This window comes from Corvus cornix, chromosome 2 (assembly GCF_000738735.6).
Source record: "Corvus cornix cornix isolate S_Up_H32 chromosome 2, ASM73873v5, whole genome shotgun sequence".
NCBI lineage: Eukaryota > Metazoa > Chordata > Aves > Passeriformes > Corvidae > Corvus > Corvus cornix.
The window spans coordinates 7,906,188-7,929,871 of record NC_046333.1 but is presented as its reverse complement, the minus strand read 5'-3'; the positions used below and the strand labels follow the sequence as shown (position 1 = coordinate 7,929,871).

At 41.7% G+C, this 23,684-nt stretch overlaps 1 protein-coding gene across 4 annotated transcripts in view; it reads right to left on the bottom strand.

Annotated features, from left to right (window-relative positions):
• Positions 1-12,926: 12,926 nt before the first annotated feature.
• The window catches only part of RBM33 (RNA binding motif protein 33), a 101,309-nt gene continuing 90,551 nt past the window's right edge, over positions 12,927-23,684 (bottom strand). For all 4 annotated transcript variants that reach the window (XM_039569988.1, XM_039569991.1, XM_039569998.1 and 1 more), the window contains 2 exons: positions 19,804-19,892; positions 12,927-19,624 (listed from right to left, as the gene is read on the bottom strand). In XM_039569988.1, the coding sequence (XP_039425922.1) occupies positions 19,576-19,624; positions 19,804-19,892 (138 nt within the window). In that variant the 3' untranslated portion in view covers positions 12,927-19,575. The remainder of the gene's footprint in view (positions 19,625-19,803; positions 19,893-23,684) is intronic.

Genomic DNA, 23,684 nt, shown 5'->3' with positions numbered 1-23,684 from the left:
TTTTTAAAAAGTCTTTCATAGGTTAGATGTGTCAATCTCTGAATCAGAGCTGGGTGAAAACCAGGACCCTATTCCTACCAGAAGAAAACCCACCCAGCTGCTTTATGTTTGTTCATGTTTCGAAGAATTAATCTCTGACCTCTGGTTCTTTCCTGCCCTATCTCTACGTCCATTAAAGACCATGAGGTTTGACATCTGCAGGAAGAAGGACAAGAACATTACTTCTGTCTTGCTGTCTCTCCCTGCTGTCGGCTCTCCACAATGGCCATGCTGAGAGCAAATTGCTGTTTGAATCATTTCCAGGGCTGATTTAGCATTCCCTGTAATTTCCACGGAGGCTGTGCCGCAGCTGTTGTAATGAAACGAGCTCCCTTGTTGTGGTCAGTGCCAGGCTGATCACCCACTTGCAATAAAGATCCTTTTTTTCCCCCCAGATTTGTCAGCACCTTCCACTCCCACCAGGCAGTGCTATTTGGGACATTCCTAAGATACACTTCAGAAGGACTTCACATGGAAATGAGAAGTTTTGCAATGGGTGTTGCCTGCCCCACCAGCCCTGTCAGGGATGCTGGGGACCCTCCTGCCTCTCTGGGGTGTCCATGGTGAAAACCAGGCTGTATTCCTAATAAACACTGCTCTCTACCCTCAAAATGCCCAGGTTGGACCTGAGTGTTGGGCTGTTACAGTCAACCTGTGGTTTCACCTGCCACTGCTCAGGAGCATCTCCTGAATTCAGCCTCCTCCATCCTGAGGCATGAAGCAACTTGAATGAGTAAAATGATGCATGTGTTTGGGATGAAATTAGCTAGAAATTAGCCAGAGAAAAGCTATTTGTCTTCAAATAATGAATCCAGCTACCAGAGAGTCCCAGCCCAGGCTCTGCTCTGCCTGGGTAAACTTTCTGCAGAGCTACGACTGGGGGCCAAGCAGCAGGTCCCATCCACATTTCTGTGTGAAGTCAAATATGACTCAATCTGTGTTTGCTTTTAAGGTTTAGAGACTGAAGGGAAACACTTTTATTTGTTGTGAGCAGCAAAACCAATAAAAACAGGAGGGTAAGAAAAAGCAGGGGGCTCAGCACTGGATGATCTGGTGCTAACTCCGAATTATGTTTTAGACCAAGGTATCTTTATTGGTGTTAAACCAAACCAGAATCCTTCTGTGCTTCAGTTAATTTCTTTCACAAAGAAACATGCACATTTTATTAAGCTCCTTAAAAATTTCATTTTCATTTTGGATTAAATGATATCATTTTAATGAAAGACAGCAGTTAGAAAAATGCATTTTGTCTTGAAAGAATCACTTTCTGGTAAAGAACCATTTCCTATTTTTAAAGCCAGGATTGTGATAATCCAAATACTTGCATAGCCTTTGGTTACCAGCCCTGAAAGCTGTAAAAACATAATTTATTTTACACATGCATGCTGTGGGTTTATTTTTCCAGCTAAGGAATGAGAAGACAGAAGCTAGTTTCACTTTTGTGGTCTAATAGGTCAGTGCAGATTTACCATTTTAAACATGTGCAGCCATAAATACAAAACAAAACAAATTGTTGCTGCTGCTGTGATCCAAATTCCAAATTAAAAACAAATACAAATTAGACATCCCCTTTAGAAATCTCATCTATCTAAAGCTGCTGAAATATTGTCTTGATGACAGAACTTCTCAGATAACAACACTGCATAATAGGTTGACCTTTTAGAGTATTTTTACTAAACCTTGATTTTGTTTGTTTTGAATATCCTCATACTTAGAGGCATTTTTAAATTTGACTCTGTGAGCATGTGTTTGCATGCCAATTACAGATTTTGGTTTTTTTCAAATTAACTTCCAGCCTTCATTGTCTGCAGCAAAAATGTTAAGAACATGAACCTGAAATGTTAAAAAATAAAAAGGAAATAAGGAAATTAAAATAAAAGTTGATCTTGTATTTATGTCATGGCAAAGTTTGGACAGTTGAAACTGGAATCAGGAGATGATTCAAAAGTAGCAGAGTGGAACATTTAAATTCTTTGATGCTGGAAACCATAGAAAAGTGTAAACCAGCCAGCTGGATACCAGCCCACCCAGCTCAGCCTGTCCACAAGAGACAGTGTCACCCCGGTCCTCTGTGGTCACTCGCTTGAAGAAGGAGAAACAGGATGGTGTTGAATATTTTATAAAAGGTTCACTTCTGTCTGAAGGAAAGTTTTCCTAAGGGAAGGAGTTTGACAATCTGTTCCTTAGCAAATGTGTCACTGAATTCATTGGGGCTGGAAGCAATGGAGGGGTGCAGGAACAGAGCCGGGAGAAATCAGTGCTGCACAATATGCTCCTGTAGATTCCTCACAACCATCTGTGGAGATTTGGATTTCCTGCCTTGGTACCCAAGAGTGGATTCAGAAATGTCAAAGGAAGAAGCAAGAGAGAGGAGGGGCAAACACTGGGGCTGAGGGGTCCCTTCAGCTCCTCCCCAGCACCTCCTGCAGGGGTTTCCAAATGGAGCCAGCCTCCAGACTTCCCTCATGCCAGAGGAGAGTGAGTCAAGATGTTATAACAGCTCAAGTTTCCCTGGTGCTGGTGGGACTGCACAACCTGCTAAGCACATTTTGGGTCCAAAAGCAAAAAAAATAGTGTTTACCAACAAAACCTAATGCTAATGGAAGGGACGATGCTTAAAAGCCCAGTGAAGCCCTTTGAAGGTGTTGAGACTAATGGCTCTTCTCCCTGTATATCCTCTGGGCTGTGTCTGTGGTTCAGCCAATTTTGTGATACCTGTAAAGTGTTGAAAATGCACTTCCAGTCCTCTTTAGCCACCCTTGCACAAGGCAGAACCTGAGACATCACTGCAGGCACACCTCACTCCCAGAGACAAGCTAGCGAGCCTCTGAGTAGCAAAGAAGCCGATCTTTTTTGGAGGTTCATAGGGAAAATTACCATAAACCAGGTTTTGTAGCTTGACTTTGTGTAGGAATGACCTAAAGGTTGCTGAAATGCCCAGGTAAAGGTGAGGCTGTGCAGGGATAGCTTCATTCACCCTGCAGGGAGGAGCGAGTCAAAGATAACTAAGTATAGCTTGAAAAGCACCTTGCTGTGGCTTCCAGGAGAATGCTGATACTGGACATGGGAGGAAGAGAGAAATGGCTCATGGATGTGTATGGAAAATTACTGGATCCACCACAGAAATTCAATTTGTCCTTTTATGCCCCTAACCTAGAAGCCTTGCAGCTCTCCACCCAGGAGCAGACAGGAACCAGCATCTGAGATAACACACCCAGAGAGGATGATGTTACACAGACCCATCAAATCAGCTGTGCTGGCAGGGCAACTGTGAAAGTAGAAACTCTAATTTGTGGTAGGGAGGAGAGGGCCTGAGCAAGCACAAGGCAAATGTCATGACCCTGGTATTGCACAAGAAAACAGAGCAGGTTTTAGATGAAAAAAGGATCAAAGATAGAGAGCCAAACAGAAAATGGAATATATAGTACCAGAATGAGTCGGTTAATGTAGAATGGTTCTTTGATAAAGTCAACAATTTTATTTTATTTTTAGAGAGAACAATTGATCTAAGGTGAATTTGCAATTTTGTTACCTCAGCATGTGCTACCTCAGCCTGAGAGAATGGAAACAGGCAGGGCTGGTGTGCAAGCTGAAGGCTTGGCAATGAGGGGCTGTGAAGAGCTCACCATGAAAATGGAAGGAGGAGACAAATGGATTTCCTCACAGATTGATTTGTTTCACTTATCTACTCTAATGCCCTGGCAGGAATTTAGGAGTATGCAATGGTGGGTGACAAGAGGAAAGCTGACCCGCTCAATAAATGTGACCAAAATACTAGTTAGGAAGCATGAGACAACCTTGACCAAATAATACAAATTATGAGAAAATGATAATCAGAAGTGCTCCTTGTGAGTGAGAACAGTTATTCCTGTTAGAAATGGGAGGGGAGAAGGGAGAACAGACTCCTGCAGGCATTAACCACATCCATGTAACCATCAGGAATGTAGCATTCCTGTGCAAAAAAGCCAGTATGATGCTAAGAGGTATCAGGTGAGCTATTTCCACCAGAGCTGGGGGAAAAGTTTGGGAAGTAGCAGATAGGCACAGGAAAAAAGCGGTTTTGAAGTTGAATTTTTTTGCTTAGAAATCGAGTGAGTCTGATGATGATGGAGATAGAGGAAAAAAGTCAGGGGGTTGTGTACTCTGGAAGAGGGAGGATTAGAGACAGGCCCTCTGCTGAAAGGTTGCTCATCCTTTATGTACATTAACACTGGTCGGTCACACCACCCATGGAAAAACAAACACTCAGAAACACATCACATCTCTCCAGGAATTTCAGCAGGTTTCACACATATCTCTATAGCTAATTACTTGTTATTTAAAGCAGTGTTTAGCTTGCACTTATATGTCAGGAGAGATTTCCAGGGCTGACTAGCCTGACCTATGGATGTTGGAGCAGCAGTCAGGAGATGAGCAGAGGTCTAGGTCACACTGAAGAGACCCATCCCAATCCAAGCTCTGGTAAATCAGGCATGTCGAATCCAGAGGATGGGGGTTTGGCAGGAAAGAGCTCCAGGACAGATGTGCATACCTGGAGGGGATGTCCAGGTGGGGTGCCTGGGAACACTCACTTTTGGCTGTTGTTATTTTTGGTGACTGCAGTCAAAGAGCTGATGTGATGTGGGTGGAAAGTGGTGATCTCTGCAGTGTGGCCTCGAGCCAGCTCTGCTCCTATCTAGGAGCATCACCCCACCACAGAAGGGTGCACAGAAGGGCAGCCCCTGATGTAGGGTCCAACTTGTGGTTTCTCCATGGACAAACAGAGTGCACAGCTCAGAGCCAGAGCCCAGTTTCTTCCCAGTATGATGAAGGGACTTTTGCTGGGCCAAACCTTGAAGCCCACACTGCCACCCAGCTTTTCCCTGTCCAGTTTGGTGCCCAATTCACTATTTCTCATAGCTAGTTTCCTTCTGTTCAAGAATCTGCTCTTTAATACATCCACAGTTTTTACTGAATTAAAACCTTTCCTTTTTTCAGCTTCATTCCAGGTAAAGAAAATGACAATTAACCTGATTCAGTTGTGAGTTAATTCATTTAATCTCCAGGTGCCCTTAATGTTGAAATTAATACCCCTAAAACGTGGCTGAGTAGCATTCAACTCTCTTCCTTTAATTATGTGTATAATGAAGCTCATTTAGAAAGCAGCCAGCAGTATGGAGACCACATTGCAGGTATTGCCCCTCTTCCCACTATGATCCAAATCCCCTTTTCCAGGTTAGGCTGACAGTCAGGACTTCGGTCAGCACCAACTGACCACACTGCTCCTAAAATGTCTCACATGGCACAAGGGCCTGGGAATTTTTGGTTCTGTGAAATACAAAGAAGAAACGGTGTCAGTGGACCCAGCTTGTGGTGTGTTACGGCTTTTCCTGCCCTCTGCCAGCAGGTAAAGATGTTTCAGTGGCAGCAGTCTCCTCTCGTTCCTCCCACCTCTCCCTGTAGCCATACCCTGCTCTGCCACACAGGAGCCAGGCTCTGGCATCCCTCAAACGCTGCAACTGAGCAACAAACTCGAGTTAAACTATTGTTCTCTACCTATCTCCTGAATCCGGAGAAAAGGAGGCTCAGGAGAGACCTTATGACTCTACAACCATCTGAAAGGAGGGTGTAGCCAGGTGGGAGTCGGTCTCTTCTCCCAAGGAACAAGTGATAGGACAAGGGGAAATGGCCTCAAGTTGCACCAGGCGAGATTTAGATGGGATTTTAAGAAAGAATTGCTTCACAGAAAGGGTTGTCAAGCCCTGGAACAGGCTGCCCATGGCAGCAGTGGAGTCCCCATCCCTGGAGGTATTTATAAGCCATGCAGCTGTGGCACTTGGGGACGTGGTTTAGTGGTGGACTTGGCAGTGCTGGGTTAACAGCTGGACTTGGCATCTTGGGAGTCTTTTCCAACTGAAGCCATTCTGTGGTTCTCTGATATTTTGATTTATCACCAGGAGGAAGGCTGGCACGGACCATGAGCGTGCCCAGGAGTTGTGTCCTGCAAGGAGCGCCCTTCCCAGCAGCTCAGACTGCAGCAGGTTGCATTTCCAGAGCTGCTTGCTTCCTTGCCTGTTCGTTGTGCTCCTGTCTAAAGACTGTTGGGGATGCCAGGGGGGAAAAAAAAATAAAAACCCTACCCAAACCACTGGTAATTAGTTCCTGTAAATGGGTTTCGGTCTGGTTACGTCTCTGGCTCAGTCTGATGTAAGATTTTTTCACGCCCTTTCCAAAATCACATGTTAAAACTGGTTCTTTGAGCATATTCTGGGACATTTGGTGTAAACAATTCTGATATAAAACTGCAACAAGGGGTTTTTTTGTGTTTCCCTAGGGTGTTTCAAATCATGGCACAAGGACCATATTCCTGTGGGAAACACAATCCTGCTCTCCCTACCCTCTGCTCCCCTGGGAAGCTTGACAGTGCCCAGCTGGGCACCTCATCGACCCAGCACACCTCCCAGCACACCAGACACCTCTCCTGGCACTTCTGGGCTTGGCAGGAGCAGGCAAAACTCCAGCACAACCCACACCTTGTTCAGCATCGCTCCTCCCCAGTGGCTCAGCATTGCTTGTGCCCACCCCACTGCCCCACGTGGGTCTGTGTCCTTCCATCTTACAGTAGAGACAGAAGGAGGAAGGGGAAGGTAAGCATTACAAATGGATGTCTAACCCAGAAAAGGGATTAGAGATGGGCACAGGCTCTTCCTGGGGTGGAGGATTCCTTTCCCAGGTGGGACAAGGCTCCCCCATACCAATGGCTATGCTAGAGGAGGCAGCACAGTTTGGGTGGAGGGTTTGGGAGGGGAGTGGGAGGTCCTGGGGGAAGAATTTCTCAGGGAATTTCATCATGGCTTGCTGGACTGGGGATGGGCAAAGGTGTGGTTGAAGGACGTATACCAGACTTACTTAATTTTATGAGGCTGAGAAAGAAGAAAAGCCCTTGTACCTTCATGCCCAGCATGAGTCCTTGCAACCCGGGCCAAAAAAATCACAGAGCTGGCAACAGTGGTTCACTGTCTCACACTGGCACATCCTCCTTAAGATTCACTCACCAACATAAGGAAACCTAAAAAAAAGTGAGGATTTTTGTGACACTTGGCTTTCATGTATCTTGTCATGGGTAACTTCATACATCCACTCAGGAAGCAACCCCAAATATCTTGTAAATGAACACCACCTTCATGGGGAAGGTTCCCATCCATTGTGTTGCCCACTCTGCACTTTTAAATAAAACCCAGGAGATTCTAATAGAATGTGACAGCATTTTTTCATTTGCTTTGAAGTTTTTGATGTTTCAAAAATGCTTGCCTTCAATTCCTTGACCCCATGGCTTGTAAGGCCTCCTCACCTTCCCTCAGGTCCCTTCCTGATCCTTGGGTGAGGATCACCTGAGTCCTCCCTCACCCTCCTGCCAAGTCCCTGTGGATGGAGACCCAGGGTCTGGTTTGTCTCCTCCATGGTACAAGACCATTTGTATCAACTGAATGCTCCCAAGTCCATGGGACCTGATGGGATTCATCTTGGAGTTCTGAAGAAGCTGTCAGATGTTATGGCAGGACCCTTCTTGATCATCTACCAAAGGTCTTGGAAGTCTGGGGAAGGTCCCTCCTGGTGGGAGATACTCAATACACAAAAAGGAGTGTGAGGGAAGACCCAGGGAACTACAGATCCTTGGTTCAACGTCAGTTCCTGGAAAAATTATGGACAAGATTATACTGAGTACTACAGAAAGGCATTTAAGGAATAATGCAGTCATCAGGCACAGTCACTGTGGGTTCACAGTGGGAAAATCCTGTCCTTCATGTTTATGTTTTAGCAGATACATGAAGCTGGGAGAGCTGCTGGGCCACACTGGTGACTGGGAGCTTGTTAGGAACTGATGGTGGGTAGGAGGACAGAGGCCTTTCCTGGTTGGGTCTTTTCATTTGATGGGTTAGCTGTTTTTGCTTGTGGGATTTTTGGGTTCTTTTAGGTTATTTTTAAGCTTTTGGGGGTATTTATTGGTACTATTTTGATAAGACAAGTATTTCTGTGCTCAGTAAATCACCTGCTTCATTTAAGCACCATGAGAGGAGGGGGAAAGCGAGGATACAGCAGCCGCCAGGTACGAGATGCTCAGAGGATGCTGCCTCTGGGGCTCAGCAATCTCTTACCTTGTGTGCCCACCCCATCTCCTTCTGAGGCCAAACCAAGGGGGAAGAAGTGAAGAAGGCAGCACCTCTTAGCAGGAGGAGGCCAAACTGGTGACACTGTGCACTGACCAGGCTGTTACAACCACAGGCCCTTGGACATTTCACACCTAAATCTCAAAATGCAGAGTCTTGCCAGAAACAGCCACATAAAAGAGGAGCAATGAAACAGAGACTGATGCAGAGCCTCACCCAGCTGTTCCCTCACTGCTGAGGCTCCACCAAGCCCTGTTTGCACCACGGTGGCTCACGGCAGCCATCTGGTGACCACAGTCATCATCTTCTACAGAGACCAGGTGAGTGATGGCAATGCTGGGGACAGAGTGTTGTCAGGCTGCCAACAGAGCCTCCTCCTGAGCTGCCCCGAGATGGTACCTGTTTTCCTCCAGCAGCACACAGCATGACCCTGGATGGGCTCTTGCTCAATAAGAATTAATTAGATAGCAGATACAAAATTTTCAGTGTATCCAAAGTGTTTGCATTGTCATCTATGCAGTAACAGAGATAATAAAGCCAGAAAAATGTAGTGGCATTCAAGCCATCACAGTCATGCTTTTGTGTTTGACTTCATGTTTCTCGCATACTCAAAATATTTAGGGTTTGATTTGTGGGGGGTTTTTTTAAGGCTCCAGCATGATCTGTGAGGATACAGGTTTAAGATTGGAGAACTGCAAGTCCTTTCCTTTTCCCTTTTCCTTTTTCCTTTCCCCCTCCCCAGCTTGCAAGCAAATGCACTCATCTATTTGTTCCTTGCAATTGATTGGACAAGAAGAAAAAAGTCAGGTTCCTTTAGATCCTAATGCACATCTTTGCAATAAGAAACACAAGGGCTCTTGCTCTGAAATAAAACCAGCTAAGAGACACTTGCCAGTTTTAATCAGTAATGCAGGGAATATCTTGGCTCTGGGCTCATCCCTGCAAGATGTTGTGTCAGGGTTTTAAACCTCCCCGGGAGCAGAAGGGCAGGAGGGATGTGCTGAGTCACTGAAGGACATCACCCTGTGCGAGAAAACCTTCGTGCAGGATGCTGGCACGGGGTTCAAGCTGCCAAGATGTGGCATAAAACCTCGGCAAGGATCCTGCCGGCTCTGGGACAGCCCCTTCATCAGCAGCATTCACAGTGTGAGGACCCATTTCACCTCCCTGAGAGGGGGTAATTATTTCTTGTCAGTTAGACTCAATCACTGAACTCCACACAGCTGGTGGCAGAGAACCATTTAGCCTCATTTACCACCCTGATAGCCTTTTAGCTCTTCCACATTTCACACGGTCTCTGCCATTTCGCCCATAAATTCTCCTTTAAAAAAAAAATCATAAAAATTTATGAGGGGAAGAAAAAGGCTTAAAATGGAGGCGGCTAAGAGAAAAGGTACTAAAATTTTCAAATGAAGATGAGGTTACGTACCCCCAGCTGTTTCAAGTGCAGTGATTGAGGGTCTCACTGATGAGGGATGATTACATTCTTCCTGCTCCTCACCCCCACTAAAAGCAGTGTGCATCCTCCCTCTGGATAGGGCTGATTAACAGTAGCACAGGGAAGACTTGGGAAAGACCACATTTTCCCTGTTTTGATGCAGTCCTTGAATTTTCCTGACCCAAGTGAATGAACACAAGCCCTTTGCAATATGCCACCACCTTTAAAGACTCTGAAAGGTTTGAAGCAGTAGGAACTGTGGGTATCACTTTGCAGACAAGGCCCTTTTATAGTAGTATTTAAGATGGAGAATATAAAAAGAAATTATCTTCTCATTCAGTTAATCAGGATTTGGCTTCCAGGACTGGTTTTGCCACACAAAAATCCAGGCTAGAAATAGAAAAGGACATACTTACAATGCCAGGGTTCTCAAACTATCCAGTCCCCACGACTCAGATTTTGCATCCAGCTACTGTTTGCAGAAGCACCAGTTTCAATAATAAAGTTAATAATGATAGCAGTAATAACTTTCTTTAAAAAACGCCAATTATAAAAAGTGACAAAGAATTGACTGGGGGCTGTAAAAACAGCCAGGCATCCCAAACCCCTGAATACCTTTTGAGTCTTATCAAAAACAAATGAAAGAGCTGCTTTCCACTTTTTTTCTTTGAAGCTTTTAGCTATTCCCTCATTTCTCAGGCCCTGCAGTGGGATCTACATTAACTAAGGCTGTGGAAGGCACCTGACTTACACAGTCATAGATAAACATAGGAAAAAGTCTCCCAAACCCCTCTCTCTCTGTTCTTACTGGCTTTGCTGCAAGTAAAGGCTGTGTGATGCTGTACAGGAACATCACAGTTTCAGAATGCACAGCCTAATTTGTTTGAGACCCAAGAAAACAGGATTGGAAAAGGCTGAGGGGCTATTCAGTCCATGCTCGTGCTGTCTTAAAATCCTTCCTATGAAAGGAGAATCAGTAATTTAATGAAAAGGTTTTTAATTAGGTAACAATCAGTGGAATACAGGACTAGAATCAGAAGAAATGGAAATGGTGAACTCCTAAGTTCTCCCCATAGCATCCCCAATGCCAACAGCATCCCCACAGAACAATTTTCCTGGTCAGCATCTTTAATTTTTCACCAGCTGAAGGCACACATTCCCCTGGGATCTTTTCAGAACAGCATGGATGGGTGAATATATTTAATGTATATTCAGCAGTTACCAGAATTGACATCTGAAACCAAGGAGCAGTGGCACCATGTGACCAGTCAATTCTCATTGAACCCAGCTAAGGATGTTTTCTGTAGTTTAAGCCCTGTTCTTTGACAGGCTGAATGTGTACAGCAAAAGTAGAGGAAACCTTTGATAGATGAACCATTCAAAAAAGATTCCCAAAATAAATATCCACAGGGTGTTTCTACTTAGGGCAGTAGGGAGGTGGCTGATTGTGTTGCAATTTTTGAAGTCCAGCACTAAACCTTCATACCACACATACACATGCTGATAACTCAATTCTGGAAGTGTCTGATGCATCCAGGCTAAAAAGGCAGATCACCCCATCTATAGATCAGGTATCTGCAATTAATTCACTGCTCTTCCTCTTTTCCCAGCGACTCTAACAGCAAAAATCCTTATTTATTAATACCAGAGTGCATAGCCTTGCACTTTGCAACATTAAATTTAATCTCACCTCTATTATTCTAATTCTCTAGTTCACCCAATTCCTCTAAGATACTCTGATCCTCCTCCTCCCTCATCTAAGCCCTCCCTCATCTCTCTCCCAACACGCTTGGTGAGCACACTCCAACTCTTCCTGCCCAAACCATTACAAATTAATTAAGGTCAATCAAGTCCAATTTTTGAAGCACAGCACAAGTCATCTCACTATTTGATTTTAAAGGTTTGTTTGCATCTCCCTTGGTCACTCCCTTTCCATCCCCTCAGTAACTATTTTTTAGCCCCATTGGTTTCCTCCCTCTCTTCCTGGCTGTCAGCCTTCCAGCTCTCAAAGCACATCACTGCATGAATCCTGAAATCCTACAAAACTGCAAGTTCATCAGCAGGACATTTTAACTTCTGAAAATCAACAGACTTCTATGCCCAATCCTCACCTGCCCTCTTGAAAAGGGAGCTTCTTCCTCCCCTGTGCTGTGCTATGGTCAATCCATTCAGTTTATGGCAGGAATAGACTGGAGTCGATGCTCAGTGGTGCTTCAACATCACTAAAACACAAATTCCTGCCCCAAGACTATGGATTGACAGGGGTAGGGAAAGGTGGTACAAGGAAGTAAACACATAGGACTCAAGTTTGGGTTTTGAGGGGTTTTGGTGAGGTTTACTTTGGTTTGGAGCCTTCTCTAGAGGAGGAGATGTGGAAGAGGCGATGCTGCAGTCAGATGGATATTTACAGTGTGCTCCTACTCTTAATACATGACAAAATCACAGGCTGAAAACTAAGTTGGAACTTTGCTCACAAACATGGCTGTTCTTACATGGCTCACTATTTAAATCACTGCATCAGAGGCATTTTTTTTTTACCTTGATGAGCCTTCTCAGGTCACTGTGTTGCTGGCTGCTGTATGTCCTCCATCAGGCTCCCAGCAGAACAAGCAATTTGGGGTGTCATTAGTCTGCCCCCATGTAACGATGTTCTCTTGAGATCTACCCCAGTAATTATGTGACAAGTTAGTAATGCTTCCCTGGAAACGTGTGTGCTGGATCACAGGTGCCACGTCCAGTGATGCCAGGATTTTTTATATTTAACTTTGTGAATAATGTTAACAAACTACTAAGTAACCTTACGAAGTGCAAGACAGCTCATTCTGACCTCTTTTCTTGATCTGCAAGGGACCAGTGGAATTAGCCTCCATTTATGTTGATATAATTGTGTTCAAGAAGTAATTCATGGTGACCAAACTGAGCTTGCCAAAAGCTCCTCTTTATGTCATACATTAAAGTAGGCAACATTTGAAAGTAGAGATCTTTTATTAGACATGTCAGTATGGCTAAAAAACACCAGAAAAGCTTTAACACTCACAAGCTTTCCTTCTGTGTGTATGTTATGAGATTCCTCTTAGCTTCCAGACCCTTTGAACTAGCCCACACAAGCACAAGTTCCTTTTACCCTCAGCCACCTTTGCTTCCATCTGGGGCACCTTTGCACAGCTGTGGAAGAATCTTGTGCTACAATGCTGATGTGTAAGTAAGCCCAGAGATGACACCATAATAAAAATGGTAAAATAATCCAGTTTGTGAAGCCTTTTTTGACAAGTCTGAAGTACATCAAGCAACAACGCAGGAAATGATAAAGATCAGGTTTTATTGACATATTTTAGGTACAATAAATATATTTACATGTTCACATTTCAGACATGGATTTACACGTAAAAAAACTTCTACATGAGATCATCTTTGCGTTTCCATTTTTACATTCACTTAAATAGGTATGACAAAGATCTCTTATTTGGTATCCTCCAGTCCAGTACTACACTCAAGCAATCAGCAGTGCACACCTTGTGCAGATGATGCTGTAGAAAACATGAGGCAGACGCACTCCCAGTGCAGTCAGCATGATACAGTCGGCTGTTGAATTTATATCCTGAACTGCTAATAAACAAACTCTGCAATCCAGATTAGAGCAGTACATTTGAAATGATTCTCAAAACACCCAAATATAGAGAGATATATATATGTATATATATACACTGTTTAGGACTTTACAGGTTAGGAAGGATCACATTCAGTAATAGTAATAGGAGGTAGAATCGTGTCGACAGTGTTGGTATTTCTACGTGGCAATAAGAAAAAGTGCTATTACTATCACTGAATTCAAGAACAGAGATCCTGAAAAAGTGAAAAGGATAAAATAGTTGTTAATCCTGTTTAGCCTGGCTAAATGCTCAAGCATGTAACGGAAATGTCTAAATTCCCCAGCATGGGTAAAACTGCAAAGTAAAAATGTTAAGTGGTGCTTCTCCAGCGCTCTGGGATGGGCAGCATCGCCTAAGGGGTGATACCTGTATAAAAGCAACCTCAGCTTCATGCACCAAAGTCTGCAAAGAGAAGTAGAGTATGGTAGGATTGCAGAGTGGGAGATACAGGCTTCAGGTACTGTCAAGAGAGCTGGAAGAACAGAAAACAGACCAAATGATTGAATGCAATGCACTCAGGAAAAAAACCAGAGCTTAACAGGGAGTGAAAAGGGCAGAAACATAAGGATACAAATATCCTTGTGAAAATGGAAAAATGGGAGCAAATGAGATGGAAATGAGAAAAAGCGTAGCTGAGAGGCAAAGGGTACCACAGGAAAAAAAAAGTTGACTTAATCCAAGGGCTCCTTTATAAATAAAATTATATGCAATGGTACAGAAGATCAGCTGTGAATAAATAAGTCTTAGAATCTGGTCTCTGCTGGATCTGTAAATGAAAATGTCTATTAATTAGGAGTTAAAACTGCTGAAAGAAGTTTCATCATCTGAAAAAGAAAACCTGCAAACAAATGGTTTTGTTAGTCTAGAAATAGAAATAAAACTGTAACATTCCAAGCTCAGCCTGACAGACACTAGGAAAAAAATACAATGCATATTAAAATCCATTAGATGCAGACAAAGATAATCCTGAACAAACACAACATTAATACAGCAGTGTTTGAAACTGTTATCTGCCAAGTGACTACACACAACATTGCAATACATCTACATTTAACTGTACACAGGTTCTTTCACAAAAGTATTTGTAATCTGCAATACTGTTTAAAGTTTAGACGGTAAAAACCACTGAACACAAGTGCTGTTACACTAAATAAAAGCAGTGTAACCTGTTGAAAAAGTGTATCTATAAAGCCCATTTTCAGTTAGTTAGAAAAATCAGTGCATCCAACCAAGAAAGCAGAGAGCAACACAGGCACCTAAAAGATCCCATGAGATTAACCTTCCCCTCAAGGTTTTCCTTAGTGCAATAAGGACCACACTTTCCACCAAAACAAGCAGAGAAGTTGAAAACGGAGTTTGTTTGGTTTTTTTTAAATTAAAAAACCCAACCCTGCCAAAAGCAGCATTATAAAGAACAAAATGATCCTTCCCAACCATATTATACCAGAAGCTGGTATACGCAAGGATCCAATATGAATCTGGTTTTGTACACAAGCCCCTGTGCTCATGTGGACAGTAAGTTATCTCCATGATTAAAAATCAGGTTACAAAAAACCTTACAGAAAATCCTTAGGATTTGATAGTAATTTAAGATAAAATACTTTCAAGTATTATGTTTATGAATTAATTAGAAGACAAGGCATGATTTAAGGTAACATTGAAACAAAAGCTCTGTGTTACCCTAAATGACCCGTATAGTACAGCTAACTTTCTGAAATCTGTTCAGGATTTGTTTCCTTTACATTTAATTTCTCATCTACCATGATGCTAAAAAAAATAAAAAGAAAAGCACAAAAAAATGCATTAAAAAAAGGTTCATGTCTCTCTGAACAAAAAATGCCTTTTTGACAGTGAACAGGTGAAGCCAGATTTCTACCTTCAAGTACCATGACTTGCATCACAGACACAGTACTACACAAAGGACAGGAACATCACAAATACTATGCCAGAGGACAAACCCAGGGTATCTCCCAAGCAGACAAAAAAAAAAAAAAACCAACAAAAAAAATAAACAGGCCAAAAAAAACCCTCAAAAGAAGAAACCCCAGAGCCTCCCACCCCCCCTCTCACCCGAGCTACACGGGGAACACACCCACACACACAGGCAGACACGGAGTTACTGAGTGCAGCAGCAGGAAGTGCCTACAGCAGCTTCCAGGGAAACTGCATCATTTCAAGCTACACAGATAAAAGATACTATGTTTAAAAAAAGATTAAAAATTTAGCACCAAGTGAAAGGTTTTTTCTTATCCCCAGTAGCTAATGTTAAAAAGAACAATGGGGACCTCCAAGGTTATTCTGAAATAACCTTCAGTTTTACTCTCATCTATAACCTTGCAATGGAAACCTAACATCAGTGAATTAAAATGCTCAGTTTGCTTGGCATTTTGACGGCTAGAAGGACTTCTTTACAGAAATTTGGAAAACTGAAGCGAATCTGGGGGATAAACTAGATATCCAAGGACAGCATAGAGAGCTTGTATCCACTCTTCCTTCCCAAAGTGGCACTGGGGATATGTGTGGGCTGAGGACAGCACCCCTCTGGCTATGGAAACGCTACAGACCTGTCCTCATCCCCCTGCGTGTGGCAGGGACCCCAAGTGTCCCCAGCACCACATGTCACTCCATCAGATGGCTCGTGTGGCACTGATAACGTGTGCCACTGATAACATGTGCCACTGATAACACTGCAATGTGCCAACGTGCCACCAACCTGGCCTACGTGTGAAACCAAAACAGCCCCAATTTTTGAGGACAGTATTACACCACAGACCTAATTTGTACCTGCCACACAGCACAATGGAACAAACCCAGAGACCCCGTGCCTTGGTCTGACAGTGCACTGTATTACCCCTCAGAAGTTAAAGGACAGAGTTGTTTCAGGGTTTTTTTTAATTAAAAAAAAAAAAAAAAAAAGTAGAACATTCTACTAAAATACCACAGATCATATGGGTAATTCAATATTTTAGTCAAGGCAAAATATGAATAAAGTGAATTTTCCAGTGGTACAAGATGGAAATGAAATAATTTGGAAAAAAAAAAAAAAAAAAGCTGACTTCATTTAACTACCTACTGGAGTTGCCTATTTAAATAATTATAAAATTATGCTAATAAAAACTGAACAAATAATACACAGATCAGGATATATGTATTGACTTACTAGCATCTTTATAAAAATTTGAAGATATACACAAAAACACATCAACATTTATGGAACCATATCCATTTAAATTTAGATAAGACAACACAAAAAACTAACAAATAGCTAAGATGTGGTTGACTGTAAGCACTTTGAGTAACATTTTAATTTTAAAAGGTCAATATTTACATACTACATTAAATGCCTTTTTTTTTCCATTTTGCATCATATTGTGAATTCACTACAAAGAAAGAACAAGATAATGGTTGCAACAGATCTTCCAAGAAAGTTAACTTAAAATTCTCAGATTTAACTCTGTGCTGGAAGAGAACACATCAAGAACACGTCCGTCTAGCTTTACCTCTACTTCCTTTGGGTTTTTTTGGGAGGAGACAACAAATGGATCTGAAAGAGCTGTATCATCCAAACCGATCAATGCCAAGAGATCCACTTTTAAGATAGGATTTGAGAAGTAAGAGAACACAAACGTTTTAAAAAATGACTCACCTAATTGCTACTTTTGCTACTGAGTTTTTCAGGGTATTAGAGAGATATGGTGACAACACAGGGTGTGAGTATGTATGTATGTGTATAATAAAACCAATATAGACATACATACATATAGTATGTTTACATATAGGAAGATACCCAGGTACTGCAGTAAGCGGCTGAATTAATCCCCAGCAATCCACCCATGCCCTGTCTATGCACAAGCAATAATCTCCTGCAACTGCTGTTAAAGAGGATGCATCTACTCATTAAACAGGCATTGCTCACGTCACTCCTACATTTAAATAGATATGAGGCCATTTAATGTCTTTATTCCAAAGCCACACATTTGTCAAAAAAAAAAAATTTAAAAACCCAACTGAAATAAAATTTTTTAAAACTTAAGTTGGCTGAACCTCAGGCTCTTTGGGATGGATTCAAAACCCAAAGCAGGAGCGTTTCTACAAACTTCTTTGACTTTTGAATCAAACCCATATTCTTAGGCTCCAAGAAACCCTCTAACCCCAATAATGTTTGCTTCTGACAGGACAGCTGATCAACTGCAGATGTTCCTACTGCTGAACTCGGCTGCTGGCCTGTCTGGCGTTTGCATCTCTCCCACATTTCCAGACACGCACCACTATCACTCCACTCCGAGATGTCTCCTCGTCCTTCTCACTGCAGAGAAGCTGCTCCCTAACACTGGGATGAGGAACTGTTTAATGTGTTGTTTTAAAGGTAAGCAGTTATTTCTGAAGAATAGAAGTGACATAATCTGAGGAGGCAGTGTAGGGGTCCCAGAGCTGATGGTGTCAGCATTGAACAGCCCAGGGCTGATCACTTTGCAGGTCTTTGGGGTTGGTCCCACTGGGCACTTCCTACCTGCAGCTCATGCTCTGTCCTGGGCTTGGCTTGACCCTGAAGCACTAACAGCACTTCATGTACAGCAGTTGTGCTGGCTGTCATTAAACATTATGCATGAATATGAGGGTATAAACCTCACTCCCATGAAAAGATTCTCATTCTGTTACTGTGTCTTGCCACTACGTTTTAAAAGGACTTTAAGAGTATTTCCTAAGCACCATGTTATTCTATATTATTTCAATGAACAGAGAGCAGGTCTACCTAGCAGACTTTTGACAGTACTTACTCATTATTTTTGGTAACTTTTACCTAATTGAAAATCTGGACCAAAAGTGGAAGAAAGACAAATAGGTATCTGTGCCATTAAATCTTAAAAAAAAATAGATACTATTAAAAAAAGGTACTATAAATTTCCTTAGCTCATCCTTTCCAGCTTGGCATGCCTATTTTGGACCCCACTTGAAGCACTTTTATTTCATACCCATAGTGTTTTTCTGCAGTCACTCAGGTAACAAACCTACATTTCTGCAAGTCCCCCTCCCTTCAAACAGTAGGTAGAGTGCTTAAGAGTATTCCTAAAATAAAGCATGGAGCAAAACATCATGGTCTAAAAACTAAGGAAATGTTCATAAAAACTGGAATCCAATATAAAGATGACATTTTAATAAGTTTATTCAGAAGTAACTGAAAAAATTGTTCCTTTGGCAACTCCATCTGGACGGTTCTAATCAAAAGGAAATATTACGAATTTGACTTTGAATAAAATATAAGCTCCTTAACGTTTGCATGGCATTTTTGGGAACTGACATGTTCACCAGGAGATTCACAATGTCCTTATAGCCCTTTATGTATCAGGAACACCATATCAAAACAAGTCCTTTCAGTTATGGGTTTCTTACGGTTCAGCATTAATCACAAAATAAATCTCAAAGAAAAAAGCCTGATCAAAATAAAGCATGAGGCAACCATGAAACACTAGCCCAAAAGAACTACCAGGAATGCACCACTCTTCCTGCATAACATTTTTGAAGTGACCCACCAAGTATTTCTTTTTCCTTGCATCTGGCAGTGTTACTTAAAACAACCTAATTACAACTCAGAGTTCACCAACCCATGATGCTACTGAAGGGTGAAGATCCTTGTTTTTAAAAACCAAGGCAAAATACAGCAGTGGTTTTATGGAATAAGCAGAGTTGGAAAGAGAAGATGGAACTCTATGTTGGAATAGAAAAATGCAAAGACAGACTTATTTACAAAGACCAAAACTACAATTTTCCAGTGTCACCTCCAAAGCTTCTCAGCAAGCTGCTATTCAGTGAAGCAGACCATGTTCAAATCTATGCAAGAATACCTTCTGTGCTCTCAGGTATACAATGCAACTAATTTGTTTAGAAAAATGAGTTTTCATTCAAATACCTTGCACTGAAGATAAGAGCAACCATTATCAAATATTCTTTGCTATGAAGAAAGTTTTTTAAATCTTTCGCTGCAACCATTCTCTCTCAAGTCACTGTGGTCACATAGTAGGATCTTGAAGAACAGTGTCTACATGCATCAAAAGCATTTTGGAAAAAAAAAATTCTATAATTCCATGTGGTTACAACAGAATGTGAAGAAACCGAACAGAAATTCCACCTCTGCAGATTCTCTTGAATTCACCTCTCCTGGAGGTCATCTCGGTGCTTTCTGTAGTTCAACAGAGCAGTTACAGACTGAGCTGACAGGGTTCCCAACCCGATGCATTTTTCACTGTGAGTCTGTAGCTCCACAGTACACTGAGGTTGGTGCTGGGGCTTCTCTCAGCAGACATCACTCCACAATCAGCGCCACGTTGATGTGGGACAGATCTATCATGTGCCTGTCAAAAGTTAAAAGAAGGTTAAATGCGGTGCTCAGACTGATTCTGGCAAGGAGCTTCTATGAAGGTCACTAATCAACAGATGCTTGATTGGATTAACGAAACACTGGGCCAGAGATTGATTATATCTTCTGAAAGGAGGGAAGGAACCACAGCAGCAGCAGTGCTTAATTATTTACCTGTGGAATTTCTGTTGAAATGCTAAAGCGTGTGCTGGCTCCTTAAATTTTGCTATGGCTTTCCGTTGTTGAGGAAGCATCTGTAAACTCTGCAGAGACAAAAAGCCAAAACATATTTTTAATATTCACTTCAAGATCCGCTTCACAATAACCCCTTATTTTGCACGAAACCAACTGAAATCTTGCTGTATTTCTCCTTTTCAGTAACATACTTCAGTTCTCTTATTGATAACCAGTAAGAGAACACACTGGAAAGAGACTTCTGAGACTGCAGTCACAGTCCCAGCTGAAGGTGTTTGAGTTGGTGTGTTAAACAACTGAACCACCTGGAAAACCCAGACTATCATTTGTTAAGCAAAGGTGACAACTTCAACTCAATCCACACACATGAGCTAAGCCCCACAGCCAAACTTCCAAGGAGTAACAAGCAGTCAACTGGTCAGAGCTCAACTTCCCACACAAGCACCTGGAGTCATTCACCTGATGTACATTAAGGGATCAGGGCTTCCCACAGGTTAAACAGGGGCAGACAGAAAAAAGTGCTAAGTTCTGATCTCTCAACTGTGTATCCTCACACCATTTTCATAAAACAACAGGCCAGCTTTTGACAGGCACCACCATGAAACCCCACTGAGATGGATTAGGTCACCACTTCCAAGTCCTCCTAGTAAAAGGAAACCATATAACACACATCTACCCAGACAAGTCCATCTGATACATACCTCCCATACCATGAGAGCAGCAGTTCACAGTGCTTTAACTATGACAAACAGTAGTACTGAGCTCTCCGAAACTACAGCACACCTGAGCCAGGGCTCTGGAGAATTCATGTCCTTACTCCCTGCTTGCAGCAGAAGTTCAGGCCAAAATGATCTCAGAGAGGAGTCCTGTGGCCTTGGTAAAGAGGTGTTACCACACTTAGGAAGATGAAAGTTCATGCTTTGAGTTAGCCCTTCAGTTATGATAGAAGAGTTTCCCAAAAGATACTTGAGAAATTCAAGAAGATTAAGCTTTACACATTAAGTAGTTACATACCCAACAATGAGTGGGAACATCCAACAAGTATTCAGCATCACAGAATACTCAGGATGGAAATACGATCCTGAAATCCTGCTGCCTGTGAATACAGGCCAGAGATTTCAGAGTAACTAGGTTAAAACAGATCTGAAGGTTTTAATCAAAATTTCACAGTTCCACAGTGATTCCAACATCTCAAAGAAAGTTCTGGATGTTTAACAGCCTATGCTGCAGCACATTAAAGACAGAATTGTTCTGATTCAGCTTCCAGTTTCCAGTTGTTCTTATGGCTTTGGACGCAGAATAAAGAATTATTAACATTCTACTTTTCTGTGAGTGTCTACATAAAGACAATACAGTTTTATACTGAGATTTAGATACTTATATATATATACACACACACATATATATACACACACAGACAAATGCAGGTATATGGACACCTTAAAACTTTTCTAGATGATAACCTCCTGATGGGTAAGTATGAACATAATTCTTTGCTCCTGCATTTTGCCTGGACCTCAGCTGCATCCCCCACACTTGGATGATTCCAGTCCTCTGATGGTCAGTCTTTGGGATTTTAAACTTTACCTCCAAAAATTCTCTATCACCATCTAGACTGTTAAAAAAGTACCACAGATCTTTAGACAAAACAACTATTCCTTGGGAAACAACATACAACCCCACTTGATACATTTTGAGGGTGACATACTTTGAGATCTCTTAGTGAAATAGCTTTTAATCCCACGAATGTGTTCCCTGTTCATTCAATCTAATGGAGCATTTTAAGCAAGACATCAAATGCCTAGATGAAATTTGTCATTAAAATTGTCTACTTCTATCTTTTTTGAACACATAAGACTCTCTTGGAAAGATGTTTATTTAACAAGAGCCATGGAACCTGATAAGTCGTATTTCTTTGCATCTAAGCCTGACAATTCAGCTTTGCCACTTTCTGTAACTTACCTATCTGTGATTTTGAAGCAATTAATTTTGCACCTTCCTGTAACTGACAGGAAATTTTCCTCTCTCCAGGAAAATCACAGATGTTTAGTATTTCCACCACATCTGTGATTTCAAAGTGAAAGCTTAGTAAAAGTTAAAGGATTCAGCAAATCTGATAAGCATCAGCAGGTTAATTTGCATTTTATAGTTTTTTGAAAGCTGCTATGATGAAAAGGTAAGTCACTGCAACTTCCCCATTTCTGAGCTGGTAGAAATAGTAGTTAGCTTTAAAAAAAGCCATTCAGTGGATGATTTTTTTTTTTTTAAAATCAAAATGCTCTTGACACAGTTAAGCACATTTTACCTACAAGAATGCAGTCACGCTGCAGAAAGCAGCAGTGAAAGATCTTGGATAAAGCTCAATTCTCCTGCAGGTTTTTCTGCAGGAATGAGTGAATGCTGTAGTTTGTGTTCTCCTCCCTTACTGATCTCACTTTTTTATGATTTATAGAACTAGATCTTAACACACACTCTCTTGACACCACTTTTCTTACTAGAAAAGAAAGAACCACAAACTAAGTAAGTGCTATCACTGAGGACTAAGCTTTTGAAGACTAAAAATTAAACACAGCCCTTAAATAACCTTTGGAAAGAACAGACTTTAAGAGTTGACAAAAAAAAAGCATCTCTGAATTGCAACTAAAAACAAACAAACAAAAAAAATCCGTTCCTTTCAAAGAAGTCAACAGTTTTAATACAAGAAAAACCTGTTTGAATCATCAAAAGGATGAATATTTCAGTGAACAGTTCAGCAAGAAGGGCTGTAAAAGAACACAGGGATGCATACTTCCAGCTGCACCCTGCATGTCCTGCTGTCAACTGCTTCCCTCCCCTCTCCAGATCCACCTCCAGCTCTCCTGCTGCCAACTGATCCTCCCCCACAATGTCAGGTCTCACTCGACTGCCACAGCAGATTCTCCCAATGCTTTATGCTCCAGACCCCTGTTGTGATCAACTGAAGAAGAGAAGCTGCATTTGGTGATGTTTCCCACAAGAACTGAGCTATTATTGCATTAATATTCTTGACATGCACAAAAGCAAAATTTGATTTTGCAGTTTATACAATCATGATGCTAAATTATTAACAAGCTTCTCAGTAATTAGCATGTAAAAAGTCAACTAAAGGCAGATATTCTGGTGTAGTGCAGACTTATTAGCAGAATTAGGCAAAGTATCTAAATATTATTATAGGTAACTTATTTATACTTTCTAATGAATTAAGTTTATTGACTGACTAGTTTGGGTACTGTGTTCTTACACTGCATTACTGCTTTATTTTCCAAAGTAAAAAAAAAAATCCAAATTAAAACACAATGCATTTTAATACTCAACTGCTTTGGCAACAAGGCATCAGTTTTTGGGTAAGTCTACTGAAAAGCATCTTTATCAGATTTAATTTCACTGGTCAATACAGACAACAATGGAAACAAAAAACCAACCCATCTGATCCTTCTCTGAACTGCCTAAACATCACCCATCACTCAGCCCAGGGTAAGGCAGCATCTCCTCAACTGCTGCAATTACACATGCCTAGACTAAGACCAAGAATTAAGGACTGCAAAACAAAGGATACACTAATGCTACACAAACAATACTGCTCCAGTAGGAAACTGTCTGAAAAAAATTGATTTAAATGTATTTAATACAAATTCTCAGCCTCTGCTGTGCTCAAACTATGGTAGCAAAAATGATGCATAATCACTTCATGTTTGTTAAGGTATATGAGGTCTATACACCTTCTTTGGGTATAGATGAAAAAAACTTCTGGTTTTGTTTAACAAGGGACAATTACTAAGCTAAGTTACTCTGAAGATGTGACTGCAGCCTGCAATACCACCATAAATACCTTTGCTGTGTTT